General features: G+C 47.9%; 1 protein-coding gene across 8 annotated transcripts in view; it reads right to left on the bottom strand.

The window, feature by feature from the left end:
• SIPA1L2 (signal induced proliferation associated 1 like 2) overlaps positions 1 to 22,580 on the bottom strand; it is a 223,199-nt gene that overhangs the window by 108,431 nt on the left and 92,188 nt on the right. For all 8 annotated transcript variants that reach the window (XM_086679672.1, XM_086679677.1, XM_086679678.1 and 5 more), the window contains exon 3: positions 822 to 2,562. In XM_086679672.1, coding sequence (XP_086535798.1) covers positions 822 to 2,298 — 1,477 coding nt within the window. In that variant the 5' untranslated portion in view covers positions 2,299 to 2,562. The remainder of the gene's footprint in view (positions 1 to 821; positions 2,563 to 22,580) is intronic.

Raw genomic sequence — 22,580 nt, 5'->3', positions numbered from 1 at the left:
TATCCACCGTAAACAGGAGGAGAGATTATTCAGAGGAAGAAGGGAGGGATAAAGGTTAACCCACGGAAGAGGTCTTAAAAGGGGTAAATCTAGAGGTGCCTGCGTGACTCAGTTGGTTAGGCATCTGACTCTTGATTTTCGCTCAGGTCATGATCTCAGGGTTCGTGAGTTCAAGCCCCACGTGGGGCTCTGTGCTGTCAGCACAGAGCCTGCTTGGGATTCTCTCTCTCTCTCTCTCTCTCTCTCTCTCTCTCTCTCTCTCTCTGTGCCCCTCCCCCACTCACATGTTTTCTCTCTCTCTCTCTCTCTCTCTCTCTCTCTCAAATAAATAAACTTTTTAAAACATGGGGGTACCTGAGTGGCTCAGTCGGTCAAGTGTCCAACTCTTGTTTTTGGCTCACGTTACGATCTCACGGTTCGTGAGTCTGAGCCTTGCGTTGGGCTCAGCGCTGACGGGTCAGCACCTGCTTGGGATTCTCTCTCTCTCCCTCTCTCTCTCTGCCCCTCCCCTGCCCATGCTCTATCTCTCTCAAAAGAAATAAATAAATAACATTTAAAAAAGGGGTAAATCTAGAGCAGGTCTGACATCTGTGATGCTCACAAATTGGCGAAGGCAGAGAGACAGAGGTGGTCATTCCACACTGGAGATCACCAATCAGCAAAGGCAGGAAGAGGGGTTCCTGAGGAAGGGGTTAGTCTGGAGGCGACGGAGGGTCCAGTGAACCACGGCCTCGGACTCCCCGGTGAAGGGGCTCCGGCCCAAAGCAACATGCAAAAACCAGTCTGGGATACACGCACACACACCCAGGATGCTCCCTTACCTTTCCCGTAGAAGAACTTGCGGTAATAATAGGCCCCGAGGTCAATGTGCTCTATGATGTAGCGCTTCACTTTCTCCCGGTGGATGGGCTGGTTCTCCCTCGGCACTTCCAGGACCGACACACCGGCGTTCGTGCAGTGGGAGCTCAGAGAGGACTCGAAGGAGCAGCCTTCCCCGGAGCTGAACGAAGACGAGCTGGCCCTGGAAAGGGCAATCCTCCTGTCGCCTTCCCCGCCAGTCTCGTTCCGAAAGTAAGGACAACTCAGGACGAGCTCGTTGCTTTTCCCGTCTCCCTCGTCAGCATCCAGGTTCTCCTTGGAGTTGAGGTCCTCCTTGCTCCCCAGAGGGGACTCGCAGTTGCCGGTCTGGCCCGCCGGCATCTGAGTCTGGGATGCCGCAGAGGCCCCGGTGGTGATGTTTTTCCGCTTCCCCACGTTGGCCCTCGTAGCCATGGCTTCGTTGATATTAAACAAAATGCTCTGGACGTCATAATGTGCAAAACACCGCTGACAATTCCAAGGGCGGACGCCCCGCTCCAGGCGACCATCTTCCGGGTCACACGTGAACTTGAACGTTTCATGTTCACTTTTAACAGTTCGCAGCTTCCGGAAGAGGGACGTCTCCACCGACTCCGACTTTAACCTCCGTTTGAAAGGTTTGTCCCTGTCTCTCCCCATGAGGAGGGCACTGTCCATGTAGTCTAATCCTGAGATGCGGACAAATTCTCCCCTGGATATCTGTGCTGCCGCGTGGAGGCTAGGAGAGATTGCAGGATCGCAGGGGAAACACTCAGGGAACCCAAAAGGGGCCATCGCTTTGTGGTCGTAGTTCTCTACTCGGTACCCTCTGAGCATAGCAAAGAAGTTCTCGCCAGATAAGCCCTGCCGGTCAATGGAAGACGTGCTCCCGTACTCTCGGTGGAGGGCCGCCCCGGTGTTGGGGTTCACTGCATTTTGGTCTAAGACGTCTTCAGCATCGATGTCACTGATGGTGACATCGCTGTTGCTTCTCTGCCTTATGGGGTGCAGCCCTCTTTGAGGAGAGTGAACAAAGATGTCCCCAATGGTGTACTTCGCCTCCACAAAGTCTAGATCGAGCTTCTCTTCTTGCTGACCGTCGCTCTGGTCGCTTTGCCCGTTGTGCGTGATGGACGTGACGCTTTCGTAACTGGTCTGAGACCGGCTCTCCCACAGCGCCTTGCAGGTCAGCTCCTTGGAGCAGTCTTTCTTGGGAGGCCACTCACACACTCTTGCTCTCACACCCATCTTGGGCACGGCTGGGGTGCCATTAGCCGGACCACTGCTCTCAGTGGAATTCGAGGCATTTAAAGAGGCGGCGGGGCCCATGTTGCCATTAATGGCTTTAAATTTTCGAGCAAAATAATCATCCGACTGCATGATTCTGGGAGGATCCTTGAACTTGGAAGAGGCCCTGCCAAGCTTGTGCTTCTCTTCTTGGGACTGCCTTGGGTCGCTCATGTCTGCCGAGGCAAGAAGCTCCAAGGCTCACCAGCAAGACTGAGGTGAAACTAATTACATTGTCATTTACGATGCGACCGTAAACGCAGATACAAAGGCTTCCTCTACAGCTGTACTTTCTCCTTTTAACCGAAAGCAAACAACATCCTCAGAGTATGGTTTTTCCAAAACCAGCTTGCTTCTCAGATGTTGAACTAATTTTGTGTGCCTCTGTCCTTTTCAGGAGCATTCCTTAAGACATCTGGCCTGGAGTATTTCCTTCACCTGAATTAAAACACAGAAAACAGACATTAGCAATTTTTGTCGCTCAAGTTCAATGCGTTCTACATAGGGTTTCTTATCGGTCCTTCTCTCCAATTTCTCCCCATCCCCAGTTCCCCCAAACGGTCATGAAGTTTCAAGTCTCTGTTGCTCACACTGCTCCTTCTCTCTGGAACATTCTGCCTTCTCGCACTACTTGGCTGGCTGGCACTTATATGCAGAATCGAGCAGTAACCTTTCCGAGAAACTTTGCCTCAGCCCACATCTGCCAAAGGGTGCTTCCTTTGTGTTCCCACAGCACCCGTGTCTACACTAATGGGAACAGATCTCTTTATACTCCTACTGGCTGGTGTATCGACCAGTCTCCTCCACCAGCTAACTTCAAGCTCCTCTCAGCCAGGAACACGCCCTTCATCTCTGTAACCAACATTATCTGTTAATGTGGCCTGGCTTAAATGAGGTAGACAAAACATTTCCATTAGTTACAAAGAGTAACACAATGGCCACGTAATTTTTTGAGTATCATTATACTTCCTTTCAAAACATGTAAACTCAAAATGTCCAGCAGCACAAGGATCAACACCAGGCGTTCTCAATGTATTTTTAGAATGCGGTCTTGCAATCGAATAAGAACCCGCCGAGATTCCTGGTGAAGTGGGAGGGAGCCTTTAAGAACTGGCTATCCAGGGGCGCCTGGGTGGCTCAGTCGGTTGAGCGTCCGACTTCCACTCAGGTCATGATCTCGCGGTCTGTGAGCTCGAGCCCCGCGTCAGGCTCCGTGCTGACAGCTTGGAGCCCGGAGCCTGCTTCGGATTCTGTGTCTCCCTCTCTCTCTGCCCCTCCCCTGTTCATGCTCTGTCTCTCTCTGTCTCAAAAATCAATAAAAAACATTAAAAAAAAAAAAAAGAACTATCTGAACGAATGTTTCTTTTTTTTTTTTTTAATGTTTATTTATTTTTGAGAGAGACAAAACATGAGCGGTGGGGGGGGGGGGGGGGGGCAGCGAGAGAGGGAGACACAGATCCAAAGCAGACTCCAAGCTCTGAGCTGTCAGCACAGGGCCCGAAGCGGGGCTCAAACACACAGCCATGCGATTAAGACCCGAGCCGAGGTCAGCCACTTAGCCAACTGAGCCACCCGGGCATCCCACGAGTGTTAACTTTCTAGTTTATTATGCCACTGGCAATCTGATAAATGTGCAGGGTAAAATAAAATCACAGAGATACAACATACCTTTGTGCACCTTTGTGGTTAAGAGAAACTTGACTTTTTTTTTTAAGTTTATTCATTTATTTTTGAGAGAGAGTGTGAGCATAAGCAGGGAGGGGCAGAGGCAGACAGGAGACACAGAATCCGAAGCAAGCTCCAGGCTCCGAGCTGTTAGCGCAGAGACTGACACGGGGCTCGGACCCACAAACTGTGAGATCAGGACCTGAGTCGAAGTCAGATGCTCAACCGACGGAGCCAACCAGGTGCCCTGACACTTGAATTTTAATCAACTTTTATTTTTAATTACAAACCACCGTTTCAATGTATTCCAGCTCTATTTAGACAAAAATATCGTCCAGGTATCATTATGTCCCCAACGGATGGAAGCCTTCCTTGTTGGCATAAGAATGTATGAATGGCTCTAATTCTTCTGAAAATAATGATGGTGATGAAGGTATAATATTGCTGATTTCCCTCAGTCCTCATCAAAGCACGAAAAAAAACCGCAAATATTTGTTAGAAAATATTAAAATTCCAAACAGCTGAGCAGTATTAGAACTCTTTCCAATGGGTTCTTTTTTCTTAAGTAATCTCTACACCAAAGTGGAGCTTGAACTCGCCACCCTGAGATCAAGGGTCACATGCTCCACCGACAGAACCAGCCAGGTGCCCCTCCGATGGGTTCTTAGTGGCTTTGAGATGAACATGTGGTAGTCTTTTGGAATACCTGATATTTTCTTATCATGGCAACTTGCCTTCCCCTCATTGGGGGAATAAAAATGGGACTAGGAATGATAAGATGCTGTCTATTCGCAGGGCAACTTCATAACTGAGGAAACAGAATGATGTTTTAGGCTGTGGTAAACAAAGGGAGAGCGAACAATCAGATGCTTCGGTGAACCAAACAGACTGGTGTTTGTCCGTGGTTCTCAGAAAGAGAAGAGACAGGCCTGCATCTTCTCTATTTCACTTGGAATTATTGTGTTTAAAAGGATCACGGGCGATTCTGAATGACAGTTATTTCCTGTACAATTTAGGCTATTACAGAATGCTTTCCTGGAAACTGAAAAAAATGACAACTGAGATATGAAAGAAAACAACTTGTTGCCTACAGTCTCGCTGCTGAAATGGTATTTGATTTACTAGACCGGCTTCTACAGGATCTCTAAATTCTATTGACGATTCTGCTGCTTAGAGAACCCAATGAATTTGAAGGCTTACAAATGATTTCTAATGGCTGGTACAGAGATATGTGAATTCTCAACAGACATTCATATGACACTCATTTGCAAGTATATACTATTAATTACATACTAATTAATTGTGTATAAAGAAGGAAGAACCATGCCCACCGAAACCACCACACTGTGCTTTGAAAAAATATAATCAGCAGCTAAGCACCACCACCTTAAAATATTAGAACAAAATGCCCTCAAAGAAACCAGGAAAGAAGGAATGAATAAAGATAAAAGCTGAAATTAATGGAATGAGGGAAAAACAAGGTAGAAAAGGGACAAATCCAAACGGTAGTTTTTTTTTTTAAAGAGAAAGAAAACAGATCTACTCCTTCCAAAGCCTGAAAAAGGCAAAGAGAGAAAGAACAATATTATACAAGTCTGGACATGGGAAAGGAAACGTGACCACATATACAGGAGATTAAAATAAATATTAAGCATAAGAAGAATTATACCACAAGCAACTGTAAAGCAACAACTTTGAACACAGAGGAAACTAATGATTTCCTGGCAAACCACAAATTCCCCAAACTGATCCGAGAATGGAAAATGTAAAGGCTGATTCTTGCTGAAGACAACAGAAACGTAACCAATCGCTACATAAAAATACGACCAGTGTACCCATGAGATGCAAGGAGCCATCTTAACCATTTTAAAACTCCTTTATCCTCCCATTTATGAGACCAAACGCTATTTAAAAAATTTAGGAAGTATCCCAGTCTTTCTTTTCCATGTCATGGCACGTGCTGAAAATACCAATATTCACACAGCACATGGCAGTCAAAGCAGGAAGCACTCAAGATTTGGGCGCAGGTAGGACTCTGGCCCAAGCCCACCACGCCTCAAGCTGAACAAACCAGCACCTCCCCATACGGGGAACCCACTCCCCACACTTCTGGGGGCAGCCCTGGGGTTAAGCCATCTGCAGGGAGATTTGTGAGACACAGAAACCTAGCAAGGACAACACATTCACTGAATAATTACTTCCAGAAAAACAGACCATAAAATAGTCAGCGGTCTATTCTGAGCATTTATACCCTTTTACATTTCTAAATGTATCCTTGTTTGTAACAGGATTTAAAGATACAAAATCTTTATCCCGTAGATCTCCCATAGAAATGGAAGACAATACACTGTAAAAAATTAGATTATTTTTACTTTGTATTATTTAAATTTTTTTTAATGTTTATTGTTTTAGAGAGAGAGAGAGAGAGAGAGAGAGAGAGACAGAGTGCAGGTGGGGAAGGCACAGAGAGAGTGGGAGACACAGAATCCGAAGCAGGCTCCAGGTTCTGAGCTGTCAGCACAGAGCCTGATGTGGGTTTCAAACCCACAAGCTGTGAGATCGTGTCCTAAGCCAAAGCCAGATGCTCAACAAACTGAGCCACCCAGGTACCCCAAGGTTATTTTTAAACATAAGAGATAAAAACAATTAAAGACAGATGAATTTGTGTTGAATTTTAGTATTACGCTGGTCAGAAAACAAAAAAGAACAGCAAACTGAGAGCACACAAAACTCTTCCCCAGAGAAATCTTCTGAGACCATTGCTTCAGTTACGGTTTTTAAATTTTTGATGTGTGATAACATTAGCCGTAGCAGACAGCTAGTGGCTCCTCCTGGCTAGGATCTATTATTCCCTTTCCTTCTCCTGAATCCCGCTGGGGAACCTTACCTCTAAAACCAGTTTATCCTGGGGGCCTAACTCCACCCCTGACATGTGACACAGACCTGACCAATGAAAGTGCTGCATTCTCCTGACTTCAGGGATTGGTCCAGGGATGAGCCAATGACAGCCCTGCCCTGCCCGGAAGAGTGAGTGACCCCCCCACACCCCCCCCCCCCCCCCGCATGGGGCTAGGATTCTTGGCAGGGCTCAGGGGGTGTAACATACACACGGAGCTGCGGGGCTCACTAGCTGGTGTGACCGCGCTGAGGCTGAGCCTCAGGAGGGAAAGAAGGAATCCTAAGGATAGAGGTCTTGACTCCCAACTAGACCTGGCACCAGGTCTAGTGGGGTTTTTTTGTCTGTTTTGTTTTTTGTTTGTTTGTTTATTCCGTTTGAGTTAGGTCTTTGTGTAGTCCAGATCAACTTTAAAGGTTCTAAGAGACCATATTTATACTCAGTGAAAGACGGAAGACAGCAAATTCAATAACCAAAATACTTTGTACTGTGTTGCACATCGCCTGGTCCATGAAGAAATGAATTGAAAGTGTAGTTCTGGCACTTGGATCCAGAATCAAGACGGGCTCCTCTTGGGCAAGATCCTGCTCTCATGTAAATATACACCCTTCAACGCATGTCACGTGCGCCGCTAACAACCCAAAGTGTTCAAAGCCAAAAAATTCCTGACGTGGTAGCTGATTACTAAAGTTGAAGCGGGGCTACGGCAGCTCCCCTCCTGGCCCCTCATCCTTCCAGCCACATTTTCCAGCTTGCCGTAGCTCCCCAAAGTCAACCTACGGACAGAATCCTAGACAGCGCCTTCCTTTTACAAGGACTACTAAATAGAGGACTAAACACAAAGTATGATACACAGCACCTTTTAAAAAGTATTCCCAGGGGCGCCTGGGTGGCGCAGTCGGTTAAGCATCCGACTTCAGCCAGGTCACGATCTCGCGGTCCGTGAGTTCGAGCACCGCGTCGGGCTCTGGGCTGATGGCTCAGAGCCTGGAGCCTGCTTCCGATTCTGTGACTCCCTCTCTCTCTGCCCCTCCCCCCTTCATGCTCTGTCTCTCTCTGTCCCAAAAATAAATAAACGTTGAAAAAAAAAATTAATAAATAAATAAATAAAAAGTATTCCCAGGCGAATTATTTTTACTACCGCGGTAAAAGTAAGACCCCTCAGATCACAGGACTTGTTTGCAAGTGAGATAAGCTAGAAATATTAACATCATGCAATTAAAACCGGTATTACAGCACATGGGGAAGAATTAAAATCAAGGTCTTTGAAAAGCAGATATTAACAAGGAACGGTACAGGCTCTACACAGGGAGAAATGCAAAAAGCAACAACAATGGAGGGGATGAAACTCTAAAGTGTGAGCTGGAATGACCTCTGGAATCATCCAGAACCTAGCGGGGAGGCTCTGGCTGGGAGGGAGACACAGACATGCACGCGTGTGCACACGCGCGCACACACACAACAGCCCTACACCAGTGAATCGTGTTCGCCCTGCAGGGTCGTGGATGACGAGCTGGGCGTCTGGAGCATCATGTCTGGCACAGAAGGCCCTTCTGTCATCTTTCATTATCTTTACGTTGTTTGCAAGTTCTAACTTTCCGCCTTTGCCTGTTAGCCTGCAGCATTAAGCTAAGTTTTTGAAAGACCGAAATTTGCACTCTTAGTGGCACGTACGTGAATGTAACGGAAGTCCTGCAGACATCTGTCCCCAGATTTATTCTTTGTACTGACCAAGTATCTGTATAGCCTCTGTGCTCACACCCACTGTGAATCTCAAGTGCAAGGTGGCGTGCCCGACTGGTGTTGCTGGACACCACAATGGCAGAAGAGACAGGAAAAGGATGGCATCTTAGAGAAGAGCCTGCAGAAATCAGGGGACTGTGATCGGCCCCCACACAAGGCACAGAGCTCACAATAATTACAGGTGCGCATCACTACCGAAGAAAATACAATCCCCCAAGCACAGAACTGTGTTTAAATGAAGTCCTTTCGGGTTTCCAGTGAGTCTGGGAGGCTGATATGAAAAGTCTGGGACTATTATCCAGCTCAGTCCTGTTCCCCGCCCCACCCCTCTGCCCCGTTTCCTCCCCCATCTGCACAGCTGCCGTGGGAAAGACCTTGATCTCTTCACACTTCCAGCCCCAACCTCTCGGCAAATACCGCAGTTTCTTACTTCTCAGGGGAAAAATAAAGCCAATATAAATAGTTCACTGGACTTTTGTCATCACTTAACGGACCTGCCGACTCCTGAACCTGTCCCTCCGTGTGAGCCCCTGGCGCACAATCATTTAAGACTTACCAGCTTTCTTAAGATAAAAATCCAAACTGTGCCTGACAAGTCTCTTCCTGATCTGTCCTGCTCAGCCTGCAGCCTCATTGTCTCGGGGTCCTCCCTCCTTGTCCTCTGTGCTGTGGCCCAGACATGCTGAGTGCCTTTCCAGCCTTCAACCTGTCCACCCCTGCGTCTGAGCTGTCCCTGGAAACGGAGCGTCAGCTGCCTGGGCTGAGCTGACAGCCTCATCACTCTCATCCCTGACTGGGTGTCTCTGCGACACGCTCCCTTGGTGTCCTCTCTTTCCCAGACACCCTCCCCCCCCCCCCCCCCCCCTTGCTTCAACCTCCTCGCCTCAAGGCCCTGGGGCTGGGTCTGTTCCATTCACCACTTAACCTGCCGCGCCGGGCACGGTTTCTAGCGTGTGGCAGCTATTCAATAAATATTATTAAATAAATGAATAAATTACTAAAGTCCTGTGTTAGACAGTAACCTTTTATGAGATAAAGCGTTTAGCACTTAAATGGAGAGTTCTTACGCTTACAGAATATACCGCAATCATGAAAGTTTAATAATTTTGCAGAAACATTTATGACAGAAACTCAGATAAATATGGAGAGCTGTTAGCTCCTTGCAGGCTGCTGTTTTTGCCAAGGCAGGCCCAGATCCTTCCCAGAACAGGTTACCTTGAACATAAGAGTCAACAGCTAGTCTGCTCTGGAAAGAGCTTCCCGCCACCCGCCACTGTACTGGCCACACAAGGTGGGTATAGACAATGTCTTCGAACAGTATGGAAGGAAATCATGCCATAATAAAGCCATATGAACCTAAGAGCCCCCACGTCACTTTTACTACACAGCGGTGCGTCTGCTCCTGTCCGGTCCTAGAATGACTGGGTCATTCTAACAGATGGTAAAAAACTGATATGAGAGTTAAAAAAAATTTTTTTTTAACGTTTATTCATCTTTGAGAGACAGAGACAGAGCATGAGCGGGGAAGGGGCAGAGAGAGGGAGACACAGAATCCGAAGCAGGCTCCAGGCTCCGAGCTGTCAGCACAGAGCCCAACGCGGGGCTTGAACTCACGAGCTGCGAGATGATGACCTGAGCTGAAGTCAGACGCTCAACAGACTGAGCCACCCAGGCGCCCCTGGCATGAGAGTTTTAAACTGGCAAGTGCAGAGTTCTCAAACAAAAAAGGCCATGGTATTTTTTCCATGAAAGACAGAAGTGCTGTTTCATCAGATATCAGGAAGGCGGAAAATAAAACAGACCTCCCCTCTATGGGCATATTACGGGCATCGCCATTGTCATCTGCCCCCTCTTGCCTTAGCAAATGAAGACAGTACTTAAGAGTATCTTCAAACATGCTACTTTGCTTACTCCACGGCAAAATGAACTCACATTGTCAACCTGGTATGGCTACAAAAAACCGAACATCAAAAAAAAATGGAAGTCATCTAGTTCCCTCTTTAGGCCATAATGGAGAGAATGGACTAATAATCTGCACTGAGGTCTGCTGAGCTGCATGGATGCCCATCTCTCCAGGTAACCCCCTAAACCTGGACAACTGACCACGTGCCAAGACCGGAGACGGTACAGAGCCCATCTCTGAACGATCCCTAATTAAAATTTCTACATTTTTTTTCCTTTCTTTGAGCTGAGCTCTGATGTCAAGGGCACTGCCCCTCCCTCACCGTTTCCAACGATCCCTACATTTCATCAAAGTCTACAGCTCTTGTTCCCTACTAAAAATGGGAAGTTGTCAGCCGCACTCTGTGGGCAACTTAAAAAAAAATCCACGTGCGAACCGGTGTGACCTCACGGGCGGGAGGGTGGCCTCCAGTGAGGACGGGGCTAGCTGGGCAAGGCAGCAACCCACAACTTAAGGAGAAACTGAAGGAATTTACAGCTTGAAGGCATAATCTGTTCTCATGCTAATGGTCTTGGCAATAATTTGTAAAGGATAGAACAGAGAAATGGAGAAAATGTGATATTTAAGCATAATTGTCTTTAGATAGGATGTTTTTCAAAGTTTTCCATGAGACATCAGTGAGTCTTTAAGACCAATATTACAGTTATAATTGAGCCACTTATCAGGATTGCAGCTGTAGCAAATGGATTGAAAACCACAAAACACACAAATTATGAGCCTCATTCAAGGAAAAAAACGGTTAAAATTATATGGCAGACTTATAATAAAAGTCTAACTACTGTAAAAAATGCCTATTTTTCATACTCGTATTCCATCAGCTCTAATACGAACATGTATAATTGGGCAGGGACTAAATGGAGGGACACACTGTCCCCACTTGTACCCTCCCTGTGACCAGGATGGTAGGACAGGAGCTGAGGCGTGCTCGCACTAAGGTCTGAAACGCGTTCGCCATAAAATCGCCAAGTTCAGGTACCTTCAGCCTGGTATTGAGTGAAGCTATGGCTATACAGCTATGAAACAATCCATGAACTCAAATGCCTATCAGAGCAGACCCCTAAACTCCAGGAAATGAGACAATGTGATAAATGGGCTGTTATTAATAATGCTCATAAATGGATATCCGAAGTTCAGTCATCAGACTTTTGACTGCCAAGATTTTGGTAGATCGGGACATGAAAATTAGTTCTTAGGTATTTTTCTTGAACTAAACAATGGGGTGGAACCACAGATAAATATTCTGGGCCATGAAAACTTTAAAAAGAGCAAAAGTCTCTCTCCTCTTTGGGGTTTTGTGACAAAGGGGTAACCTGAGAGTTGTGAGGAGCATAAAATCTTCTCCTGGTCTAATGCTCACATCGGTGCTAGACAATTTTTTGAAGTATTCTGTGCTGTTATTTAGAAAAACTCTCACATGATGTGCTCAGAAAAGCTGATCCCCTTGGTGTAGTTAAGGAGTTTTTCATCAGAGTAAAACAGAGACCCCAGTAAAAAGCCTAAAGGATTCAGTTTCCACTACAACCCTATGTCCTGATTATAATCCATGGTGAGTAAAAGGGACAAATGAAAGGTTTCTGCTCTCATGTAACTTTTTTTCCCTTCATTTATTTGTTTATTTATTTATCCCAAGCAGGCTCCATGCTGTCACTGCACAGCCCAACTTGGGGCCTGAACTCACAAAACCGTGAGATCATGACCTGAGCTGAAATTAAGAGTCAGACACTCAGGGCACCTGGGTGGCCCAGTCGCTTACACGTCTGACTTCGGCTCAGGGCGTGATCTCACGGTCTGTGAGTTCAAGCCCCGCCTTGGGCTCTGTGCTGACAGCCCGGAGCTTGGAGTCTGCTTCGGATTCTGTGTCCCCCTCCTCTCTCTGCCCCTCCTCCACTCATGCTCTGTCTCACTCTGTCACTCAAAAATAAATAAATGTTCCAAAAAAAAAAAAAAAAGAGTCAGACGCTCAACTGCGCCACCCGGGTGCCCCTTGTGTGGCTTTCTAAGTGAAGAGGCCGGGCACTCCATCAGAGTAGGGTCCTGATCCACTTGTTCATGCTTGTACCCCCGGCCTCTAGAGTTGGCACTCACAATGAACTCACATCCATCCATCTACATTGAAATGGCCATGAACCAGAGTCCCCCAAAGTACTGAGTCGACGTATCATCGCGACACATTCATGGAACACCGTGATTCTTGCTTCTCTCTCTTTTTGGTTTCCTCTCTGGATCCTCCACTGGCCTTCCTTAAATGGTGACGATCCTCAGAGTTTATACAGTACACACCCAACCCGAGGCCTGTCTGCAACCTTCCGGATGTTTCCCAATCCGTGCACACCTTGCCGTCTCAACTGCCCCTGCCACAGGTCGAACTGCTCTCTTCTTTTTCCCTGGTTAGCATAAAATCCTTCAACAGTCTCCGATTTTCATCACAGTAAGGCCTGACTGCCTTAAGGTAAGACAGGTCACGTAGGATCGGGTCCGCCAGGAGCTGCCCAGCCCCATCTTCAGCGGCTGGAGCTCCACACGCCATGTCTGCCCTGCATTTTCTCACGCAAAGGGCTCTGCGCAGGCTTCCTCCCCCACCCACAGACTGTCGAGACTCTCCTTCCCTCTACCTTGCTACCATAGTCCTTACAACACATTGCACCACTCCATGGACACGACCTACGTACTTGTCACTAACCTCCCCTCAGCTCTCAGCACCGGGCACTCGGCAAATACCCAGGATCTACCGCGTGCGACCTGAGATCATGGCAAAGTGACACCTTCTCCCTGAGCCTCAGTTTCCCACCTGTAAAATGGGAAGGATTTTTACCTATTTCAAAGGATTATTCGAAAGATTCAATGAAATGTAGACGCACAGCGCTTATCCCGTGTATCCTGCATGGAAAGTTCTAGAATTATTAGCCCACAAAACTGATGTGCATATGAATAAATATTTATTAACTGATGGACTTAAACTGAGCAATTAAAATGAGTAAGATACATAACTCTCCCCCAGGAACACAGCGTTGTTTACAAAACGTAATGTGGTATCTGCTGATTTATGTGCACTCCACAACAGGGACACAAAGCAGTAACTGACCTGCGGTAGTTAAGCTGATTCTCCCAGAGGCAAACAGAAGCTTCTAGAAAGTGAAGAAAATGCCCAAAACAATCTCCGGTCAGGTGCTGCCCTCTTTCCAGCTAGAACTTCCACTTGAAATTATTTAAGGGAACGCTATTAAATTATAATGAGATTATTTGGCACTTTTTAACTTTCGGGGTGTCAATAAAAACCAGGAATCAATTCTTGGTAGTAAGCTTTTCCCCTATCCAGTCAGCCAGCTAATGTCAAAGGAGAAAAAACAAAGAGCCATTTTGTTAAATGGAACATTTTGATCATGGAATTTTTTTCCAAGGAGACACGAGAACAGCTGTGGGTATTGACTGTTTTCCATTAAATCTTTTAAATCAGAAAGAGATAAAAAGAGATAGCCCTGTACCTCCTTCCCTCAGGAGGTTATTAGTTAATACATTTTTTCAGCGATGTGGCCCCTGAATTACAGATGACACAGTAGGAAATCAGACGTTCCGATTAATAATTTAAGCTGAGGCATTTCTGCCATAGGAAAACACAACAAAAGAAAAACAGAATTTCAACCTAGTGCCAACCGATTTAGACTGTTCTTCTGTTATTCTCACTTAAAAAAAAAAATCACAGAAAATAATCTATTCTATTCTTTAAATAAAGGTTTAGGGACACTGGGGTCGCAAAGAAGGGAACAGGAACATTTGATAAGAAAAACCTGGTAGGCTAGAGCCTTCAGAAAAGACTATTTGCGAGCTGTCCTGTTGTGTTTCTCACACAGAACCAATCCACTCCCTCCGTTATTTTCCACTGAATCCATAGTGAAAACTCTTGCAGAGCAAAGGTCTGTCTGCCTCACCTTGCTCCCCAAAACTCCAATCAATCAATAGTACTGAAAACTGAACACACAAAGTGTCTACCCTCAATGCGTTCTCTGTAAAAAGGCAACAAGTAAACCACAAAGCCATCAAACCTGAAGATGCTTCCTTTCGACGGAGCATGAAGGTATGGAAAAGAAAACCCCACCAACCCATACAACAGTCTAGTATTTTATTTTTCAGGAATAGCCACGTTTAAGGAACACACAACAAACACCATTCACTCATCACACGCTCACAGCTACCTTCCCATCCTTCTCAAGTTTATTTGAATTACAGGATACAGAGTTTCGCTGAACAGCTTCACGAGGTTTATTATCTGATACAAAAAAGCCTTTGTTACTCCAGTAAATAAACGCATTCAGTTCTACTCGGCACCGTACTGGATGCTGGGGGACTGCTGGGGAGCAGTAAGGATGACTGACAGAGCGTCCTAATCCTCAAGAAGCTGAGCAGGGCACAATACGCACATGCATAATAAGTAACAGAAGAAATGAGTTAAAAGGATAGGGCAGCCCTTCTGACTAGCGTGTTATCCAAGTTATCCACATGCATGGGCATCCACAATGCCCTCCGTGCTGGTGCGGGTCTGGGGAGCGGATGTCCTCATGTGCTGCGGACGGCACCTCCCCCCGAATGCCAATAAACACAGTCGTTTGACTCCGTATTTCCACATCTGAAAAATCTACCCAAGAAATGAGAGCTGTGGGGGAACACTTAGATAGCAAGACATGCACTCTTTCTATCTACAAGAGTGAAAAACGTGGAACAGTCGTTAACAGCCGGTGGCGAGGGGTTAACTATGCCTCATATGGTAAATATCATACAACGGAATATGGTATGCAGCCCAAAAAGGTTCTCTGAATATGTGTCGTGTTGGAATTTACAACACAGGTTTATGTGAAAGGATCCAAAAATAAAACCTGATGTTTAAACCATATACGTAAAGTACTGCAAAGCGGGGCACCAGGGTGGCTCAGCCGGTTAAGCATCCGACTCGATTTTGGCTCAGGTCATGATCTCCCTCCAGGTTCATGGGCTTGAGCCCCACGTTGGGCTCTGTGCTAACAGTGTGGAGCCTGCTTGGGATTCTCTCTCTCCCTCTCTCTGCTTCCCCCACTCTCTTCTCCCTCTCAAAATAAATAAACTTAAAAAAAAAAAAAAGCATTGTGAAGAAACAACCCTGCCTTATGACAGTGGCTACCTATTACAGACAGGCTTTATGCAAGCTTTTATAGCCTTTTTCTTTGTATTTTTCTAAAGCGTCCAAATGAAATAACTATGTATGAGAAACATGTAAATCCACATACTTATAAACTTTAAATTCAATAAACAGGAAAATATTTTTTAAAACGCCTGTAGGGGCACCTGGGTGGCTCAGTCGGTGAAGCGTCTGACTCCCGGTTTCAGCTCAGGTCACGATCTCATGGCTTCGTGGGTTCGAGCCCCACGCCGGGCTCTGCACTGATGGCATGGAGCCCGCTTAGGACTCTCTCTCTCTCTCCCTGTCTGCTCCTCCCCCACTTACGCTGTCTCCGTCTCTCTTACAGTAAATAAACGTAAAAAAATACGTAAGTAAAATGCCTATAAAACCGACGCGTGCTACGTTACACAGAGCACATTACTCGTTTTTGTACAATGAGATGGCCATTATCGTCCTCCTCTTGATCTAAGTCCCAAGATACCTAAGATGGTAAGTTACACGGAGGCAGGTATTCGTGTTAGATAAGCATTACCTATTGCTGATTGACTTGGCTTACACGGTTTTCTTTTATAGCACGTATTCGCAAAAATATCGCCTTTATTCCCACGCACTGGAACACCACTTTGGTTAGAACAGTGATACCCTTGCACTGGCGTGTATTTTCAGATGCCCCACGCCCGGTGTGAGCCTGGGTGCCCTGCAGGGCAGTGGTGCGCGGAGAGCTCGGAATGAAGGCTGCGTCTCCCTCTGCGGACGTGATTAACTGTGGGCCCTTCAGCCACCCACGCACCCACGGAAACTCAGTTTCATCAGGGATTACGTCTGCACAGGGCACAGCAGAGGGGTCTCGCGGGACCGAATGAGAAAGCATGCGTCAGCGTTCTGAGGACTCTTAACAGCACACAAATGCAAACTAGGAGTATTATTCCCACCTGATAAACAAGCAGGAGGAGGCGCGAATGGGTTAAGTGGTTTGTTCCTAACCGTCTCTAGCGTCCTTCGCTACCGATCCTGCCACCTCGCCGAGGAGCGACCCTTGTTCCCACTTAGGACCGAGGATCGGAAGCCTAGCGTGCGAGGTGAAGCAGGAAGCGAAGCGGAGAAAACTGCTGGCAAAACTCCGAGCGAGCGAGCATTACCGGATATGATCTCTGTAAGGGGTTTCCCGTTTCCCTGAGCTCCGGACGCGGTTCACCCGCTTGTAACCCTCGAGAAGAGTCCTCAGCGCCTCTGCTCCCTGGAGCGCCCATAAGGGAGAGCCAGTTAAAGTGGACTTCGCTGCAGAGGAACAGCCCTGCCCTCCCCCCGCCCACCCCCGAGGCTTGTCCCTGCACTCGCCATCCTCACCGGGGACCCCGGCGTCACCTGCATGCAAAATCCTCACTGGCGTGCTGCACAGAAGTGTGCATTTCGTATGGGATTCCAAGACCCAGTGTCTGGAGTTCTTCCAATTCCAGAGTCTATGTGTAGGCACCTGCACCGTGCCCTGCTCCGAGCTGACGACCCAAACGTTGGACTAATGGTTCAAAGGGGGACACGGCCAGCCGGTCACCCACCGGACACCGCAGTCCCAACTCCTCGCGGCGCCTTCGAGGAAGAGAAGCTGCTTTATGGCCCGCAGCTGAGGCCGTGGCTGCGACCCGCCAGCGGGAGCATGCGGCACGCCAGTGGCACGGTGACGTCCCCTCCCAGGAGCCCCCACGCTGGCTGCCTGCTCGATTCTGCTGCAGGGCCTGCTTCTCAGGGCTGGCAGGCAGAGGGAGGCTCAGGGAGGTTCAGGAAGGCGGGGACCGTCACTGACACAAAGCAACCTCGTTTCCCAGAAGGCTGGGCCGCCAATAAAGCAGTGATCTAACGGGAGAAGACAATGTCCTAAACGCTTGATGTAATAGCTACTGCTGTGCGCAGTCCAAATTCTGCATTCCTGTCCACCGGTAAACCCGTCCTAAGGAGAAACAGGAGACATGTGGCACAGTTACTGAGTAGGTCAGCCGGACAGAGAAGAGAGACACAGGAGGGCTTCATTCATGCTTTTCACCATCTGATTTTTACCCCGAGTCGTCCTGGCGCTGGCAGCTAGGAGGAAGGCGAGCTCATTCAGGACTCGGGAACACAAAATTTCCCGAAACCCCAAATTCAGGAGTCATGTTTGGAATGAATCCTTAAGGAACTTTCTTCCCATGATGTCCTCCTTTAAATAAGGCATTCCCTTCCAGGGGGACACATTTTCATCTCAGGAGACACAGGGAATGAAGTCCAGTGCCCTGAAGTGGAAATCCTTCCTCAACATACCGGACTTGGAATTTTTAAAGTATGAAGCGAGGGGCGCCTGCATGGCTCGGTCGGTTGAACGTCTGACTCTTGCTTTTTGCTCAGGTCGGGAACCCAGCGTCGTGGGATCGAGCTCCACGTCGGGCTCTGCACTGAGCAGGGAGCCTTCGTGGGATTCTTTCTGTCTCTTCCTCTGTCCCTCTACCCTGCTCGCTGTCTCTCTCTCAAATGAGAAAAATAAGTAGGGACCAAATGCTACGTAAGAAAGAAAAGTTAAACCACTCTGAATTACACATGCATACTAGTTAATCTGGGTTGGTTATTTATATTTTTTTTAAAGTGCCTATCTCCAAAGATCTTGACTGAAAGCAAAAAACTGAAAGAATGACCACCTAGTATGCTATCAAGATTTTATTAAAATAACACCAAAAACCCTGTTTCCTTTTATAAACTTATGTTCATGGGAAATCACTACTTTCTTCGAATTTCTAGGTTAATGAATAAGAGACACAGAAACCACAATCATGAGGACCAGTCCTGAGATGTACACAGAATATCAAACAAGGAAAAAAAGTACAAGCAAGTAAATCATCTATATTACCATAAGCTTCATAAAAATCCTAGCTGGACCCAAAGAATTTGTTTGACTAGTAATTTGTTCTTTATCATAAAATGTTAATACAGGAGCATTCCGTTTATTTAGGGATTTGCCATTTTCAAAACTCTCTTCTGTCCACTCGATCCCAGGAAAACCTCTGAGAGACCAGAGAGAGATGTGTCTCCCCAGGTAACAGATAAGGAAGAAAATCGTTGGGCAATTAAATAAGTGACTTGCCTATAATCAAATGACAGCAAATCGAGAGACTCGGAACCAGGATCCAGGCTGCTTCATTCTTTCCACTCTAACTGCTAACTTGTCAAATGTGCATATGGTCTCTAAACCTCAGGAATAAGAATCAAAACAAAATTCCGGAGTTTGCCCCAAAGAAGCCAACCTAATCTCTCTGCCCCTACCCCACTCTCACTCTCTCTCTCTCAAAAATAAATACATGAAAAAAAAAAAAAAAGAAGCGACAAAATCTAATGCATTCAAAGCCATCTTCTAGCACTCTTTCCTCCCCAACTCACTCATTTACCTTGAAACTGTACCTTGAAACCATTTTCTGTTCCTTTATTGTGTCACAGTCTACACCATACTCAACCATGCGGCAAACACTTACCTACCTCCCGACCTGCTAAGCACCCAGCTGGACACAGGACGATGGACAAGACCTGGCTCTCGGCTTGGAGGAGACCAGGAAAAGCTTCCAGGGAAAGCAAACTTGATGGGGCTCGGGGTCCCAGAATTCAGCTCAGCCAAGAGGATGTCCCACGGGGATTCCCTGCTGCCACCCTTCGCTCCTGTTAGCTAAAATCGCGTTCAGAGTTGCACACCTTCCCCTCTACCCCTCTATCCCCTCTTCCCCTCTATCTCTAGCTGCTGAGATGAAAACCCCACACATCCAGCGGCGCCTGGGTGGCTCAGTCGGTTAAGCATCCAACTTCAGCTCAGGTCATGATCTCACGGTTCGTGAGTTCGAGCCCCGCGTCAGGCTCTGTGCGGACAGCTCGGAGCCTGGAGCCTGCTTCGGATTCTGTGTCTCCCTCTCTCTCTCTGCCCCTCCCAGACTCATTCTCTCCTCCTCCTCTCTCTCTCTCTCTCTCTCTCTCACTCACTCAAAAATAAGTAAACATTAAAAAAACAAAAAAAACCCCACACACGCATACAACTGGAGAGTAGCAAGGGACATTACTACACAATGGTGACTAAGACATCACAAACCCCTCTTCTCTTTCCTCAGCTACGAGGAGCAGGTCTGCAAATCTGACTTTTGTTCTCACGGGGTAAGAAAAATATAGGTGCTGCTGACTTTGGCCAACAGCAGGCAAGAGCGAGCCACAGAAGTCTGTACCAGACTCCCGAGGGCACCCTGCCCATCAAGGCGGTGCGTCATGAACCGCACGAAGCCTGGTTTCACCACCAACCCCGGCGAATGGGGACAGAAGTGCCAGTTCCCAGACCTGAGTGTGAGTCGGCCCAGTGATGAAAGCTCAGTTCCGCCTGACCCTTCAGTCACCGCAGGTGAACCAACCTGTTTTTCCCGAATTCTCTCCCGTTGAACCAGAACCTTCTTCCAGTCTGGAGGAGGAAAGCCTTGCCCTCTGTGCTACCTGAGCTACCTGCATTTATAGGCCCCGTCACAGATCAGCCACAGAGAGTTTCCTAACGCGCAGGCCCGAGTCCCTCCACAAACAAGCAGTTTGGGAGGGTTTCTCGAAACAAGCTGGAAGGGTTTCTCGAAACATAGGAACCAGTCTCTGAGCAAAAAAGGTTAAGTATTCCTTCTCTCCAAGAAAGAAGTTAACAGGTTGGGGTGGGGGGGTGTTTAGCAGGTGGTTCCCAATTTTCAAGACTACCTGAGATGCGCATGCCTTGATTCCTGGGCCCTAGGGTCCAGGCTCCCAGGGTCTGGCATGAGCCCCAGAACCTGCTGCCTTAAAAGGTGGCTCTCACACACCACTGGCATCAGTAGCGACTGGTTTAAGCCTAGCTCGGAAAGAGAAAGCCCAACGTTGAATGCAGGATTCTGAAGTCATCCTATCTTCCCCCTTTCTCACGTACTGAAATAGCTTCCTCTCAGATTTCACAGCTGGATGCCAAGCAATTTATTTACTCACGTTTGTTAGTTAGTTTTGAGGAAAACAAACGAAACCCGAAATTGGGAATGCTCTGGAAACCACTGACGTGAGCCCCAAAGCCAAGAAGTTTCTACTCTGGTGACGGCAGCCTGGGTTTGCTCCGCTGGTGAGACGTAACCTCAACTGCAACATTTATGAGCACCGTCTATGTACCAAGAATTAACCCCGATAACTCTATGTGCTAGGAGTTACCATTACCTCAAATGAAAGCAAAATTTCTCGGGCACCCCAGTACAGCACGTAAGGCCCTTCCCCAATTTAGTTCCAGTCTACAAGACCACCCCAAAAATCTCCTCACTGTCTCCACAGCGCACCAGAGCCGTTCCCACCTCTGCGACTTTCTTCTTGGAGTTCCCTCCCCAGAACTGCCCTTTCTATTGCACAATTACAACCCCTCTGTGACTGTAAGCACAGAGACTTGGATGTCAGACCTGAGTGCAAATCCTGGCTTCGGTACTTAGTCACTGCACTTCCCCTGGGCGAACTTTTTGAACCCCCTCGGGATCTCAGTTTCATCATCTATACAAGCCGCGGGTGTGCGTTAAGGGTGCTTGTGGGTGCCTCTAGGATTGAAGACACGGGGATGCACAACTAGGAAAAGCCTTGTGTTGACAGAACTTGTATCCTGGCAGATGTCACGTAAGAAAGAGGAACAAAGAGGGGCATCTGGGTGGCTCAGTCGGTTAAGCGTCCGACTTCGGCTCAGGTCACAATCCTGCAGTTCGTGAGTTCGAGCCCATGTCTGGCTCTGTGCTGACAGCTCGGAGCCTGGAGCCTGCTTTGGATTCTGCGGCTCCCTCTCTCTCTACCCCTCCCCTGCTCGCACTCTATCTCTCTCGCTCTCTCTCTCAAAAATAAACGTTAAAAGAGAAAAATTTAAAAAATAAAGAGGGACAAATAAATAAGTAACCTATCAAAGATGAGTGTCATAAAGCAAAAGGATGAAGAAGGTTAAGCATGTTCGGGATGCATGTGGATGTGGCAGAAGGGTAAGGTAGCTAAGCGGAAGGCCTGCGGGGAAGGGTGAGGGGAGGAGCTACGCGAGGTGGCCAGGAGGAGGGGAGGGTGAGGAGGTCCTATCAGGGAAATCCAACGACTGGATTGGAGGGTGAGCCTGGCGCATGCTAAAAACAGCAAAGATACTGGGGGCAGGGGATGGAGAGGTAGCGGGGGGCCAGATCATGGGGGCTTTTACCCTGGAGGGTTCCGGGCAGAGCGGCGAGGAGACCGGACTCGGGTTTGCAGTCACCTTGTCTGCTGCAAAGGAACAGAGGGCAGAGGTGGAGGCCACACGGCAAGACCCCTGCAGTAGTCCAGGCAGGGGAGGGCGACGGGGGCTTGAACTAGGCGGCGAGCACAGGCGCGTTCCGGACGGAAGAATCTGGATTTGGATGAGGAGGGCAGAACAGGTCACGTGAGCTGACGGATGGGCTGAGCGGGATGAGAGATCAAGAGTGAAGGAAGGGCTTGCGGCCTAATGAGCAGGAAGGGTGAAGGGGACCCTCACTGCGATGAGCAGGACTACGGAGGGGCGTGGGCTATGTGGTCAAATATGACCATGCACGTGCCTGAAACCTGGTAAACGCCAGTAGTTGTTTTTGTCGTCGCCCTCGTTCCAGGTGAAACCTGGACTCCCGCACAGCACCTGCTGAGCACTCCCCACCGGAAACTCAATTACGTGTTCGACTGCGCACATGATAAATACCCAGCTGCCTTGCATTTTTGCACAGTTTTCGTGGTGGGGGGTGTAAACTTAGCCTCCAAAGCTGTTTGCACACTTCCCGTTGGCAATAAAGCACCTGCCGTAGCACACTTGTTCAAATGAACTGCAGGCTCTGGGGAACTGGAATTCCTATCAGAGAAGAAAAATATTCCGAGGCTCAGCTGCCGTACGACCCAATCCGGACAAACACCCAGACTTCACGTCCGCGTTAAAAACTCGGAGGCAGGGGCGCCTGGGTGGTGCAGTCAGTTAAGCGTCCGACTTCAACCAGGTCACGATCTCACGGTCCGTGAGTTCGAGCCCCGCG

This window comes from Puma concolor, chromosome D2, assembly GCF_028749965.1.
Source record: "Puma concolor isolate L17-30 chromosome D2, mPumCon1.1.hap2, whole genome shotgun sequence".
In the NCBI taxonomy this organism is placed as follows: Eukaryota; Metazoa; Chordata; class Mammalia; order Carnivora; family Felidae; genus Puma; species Puma concolor.
This window is presented reverse-complemented; position numbering and strand designations above follow the sequence as displayed.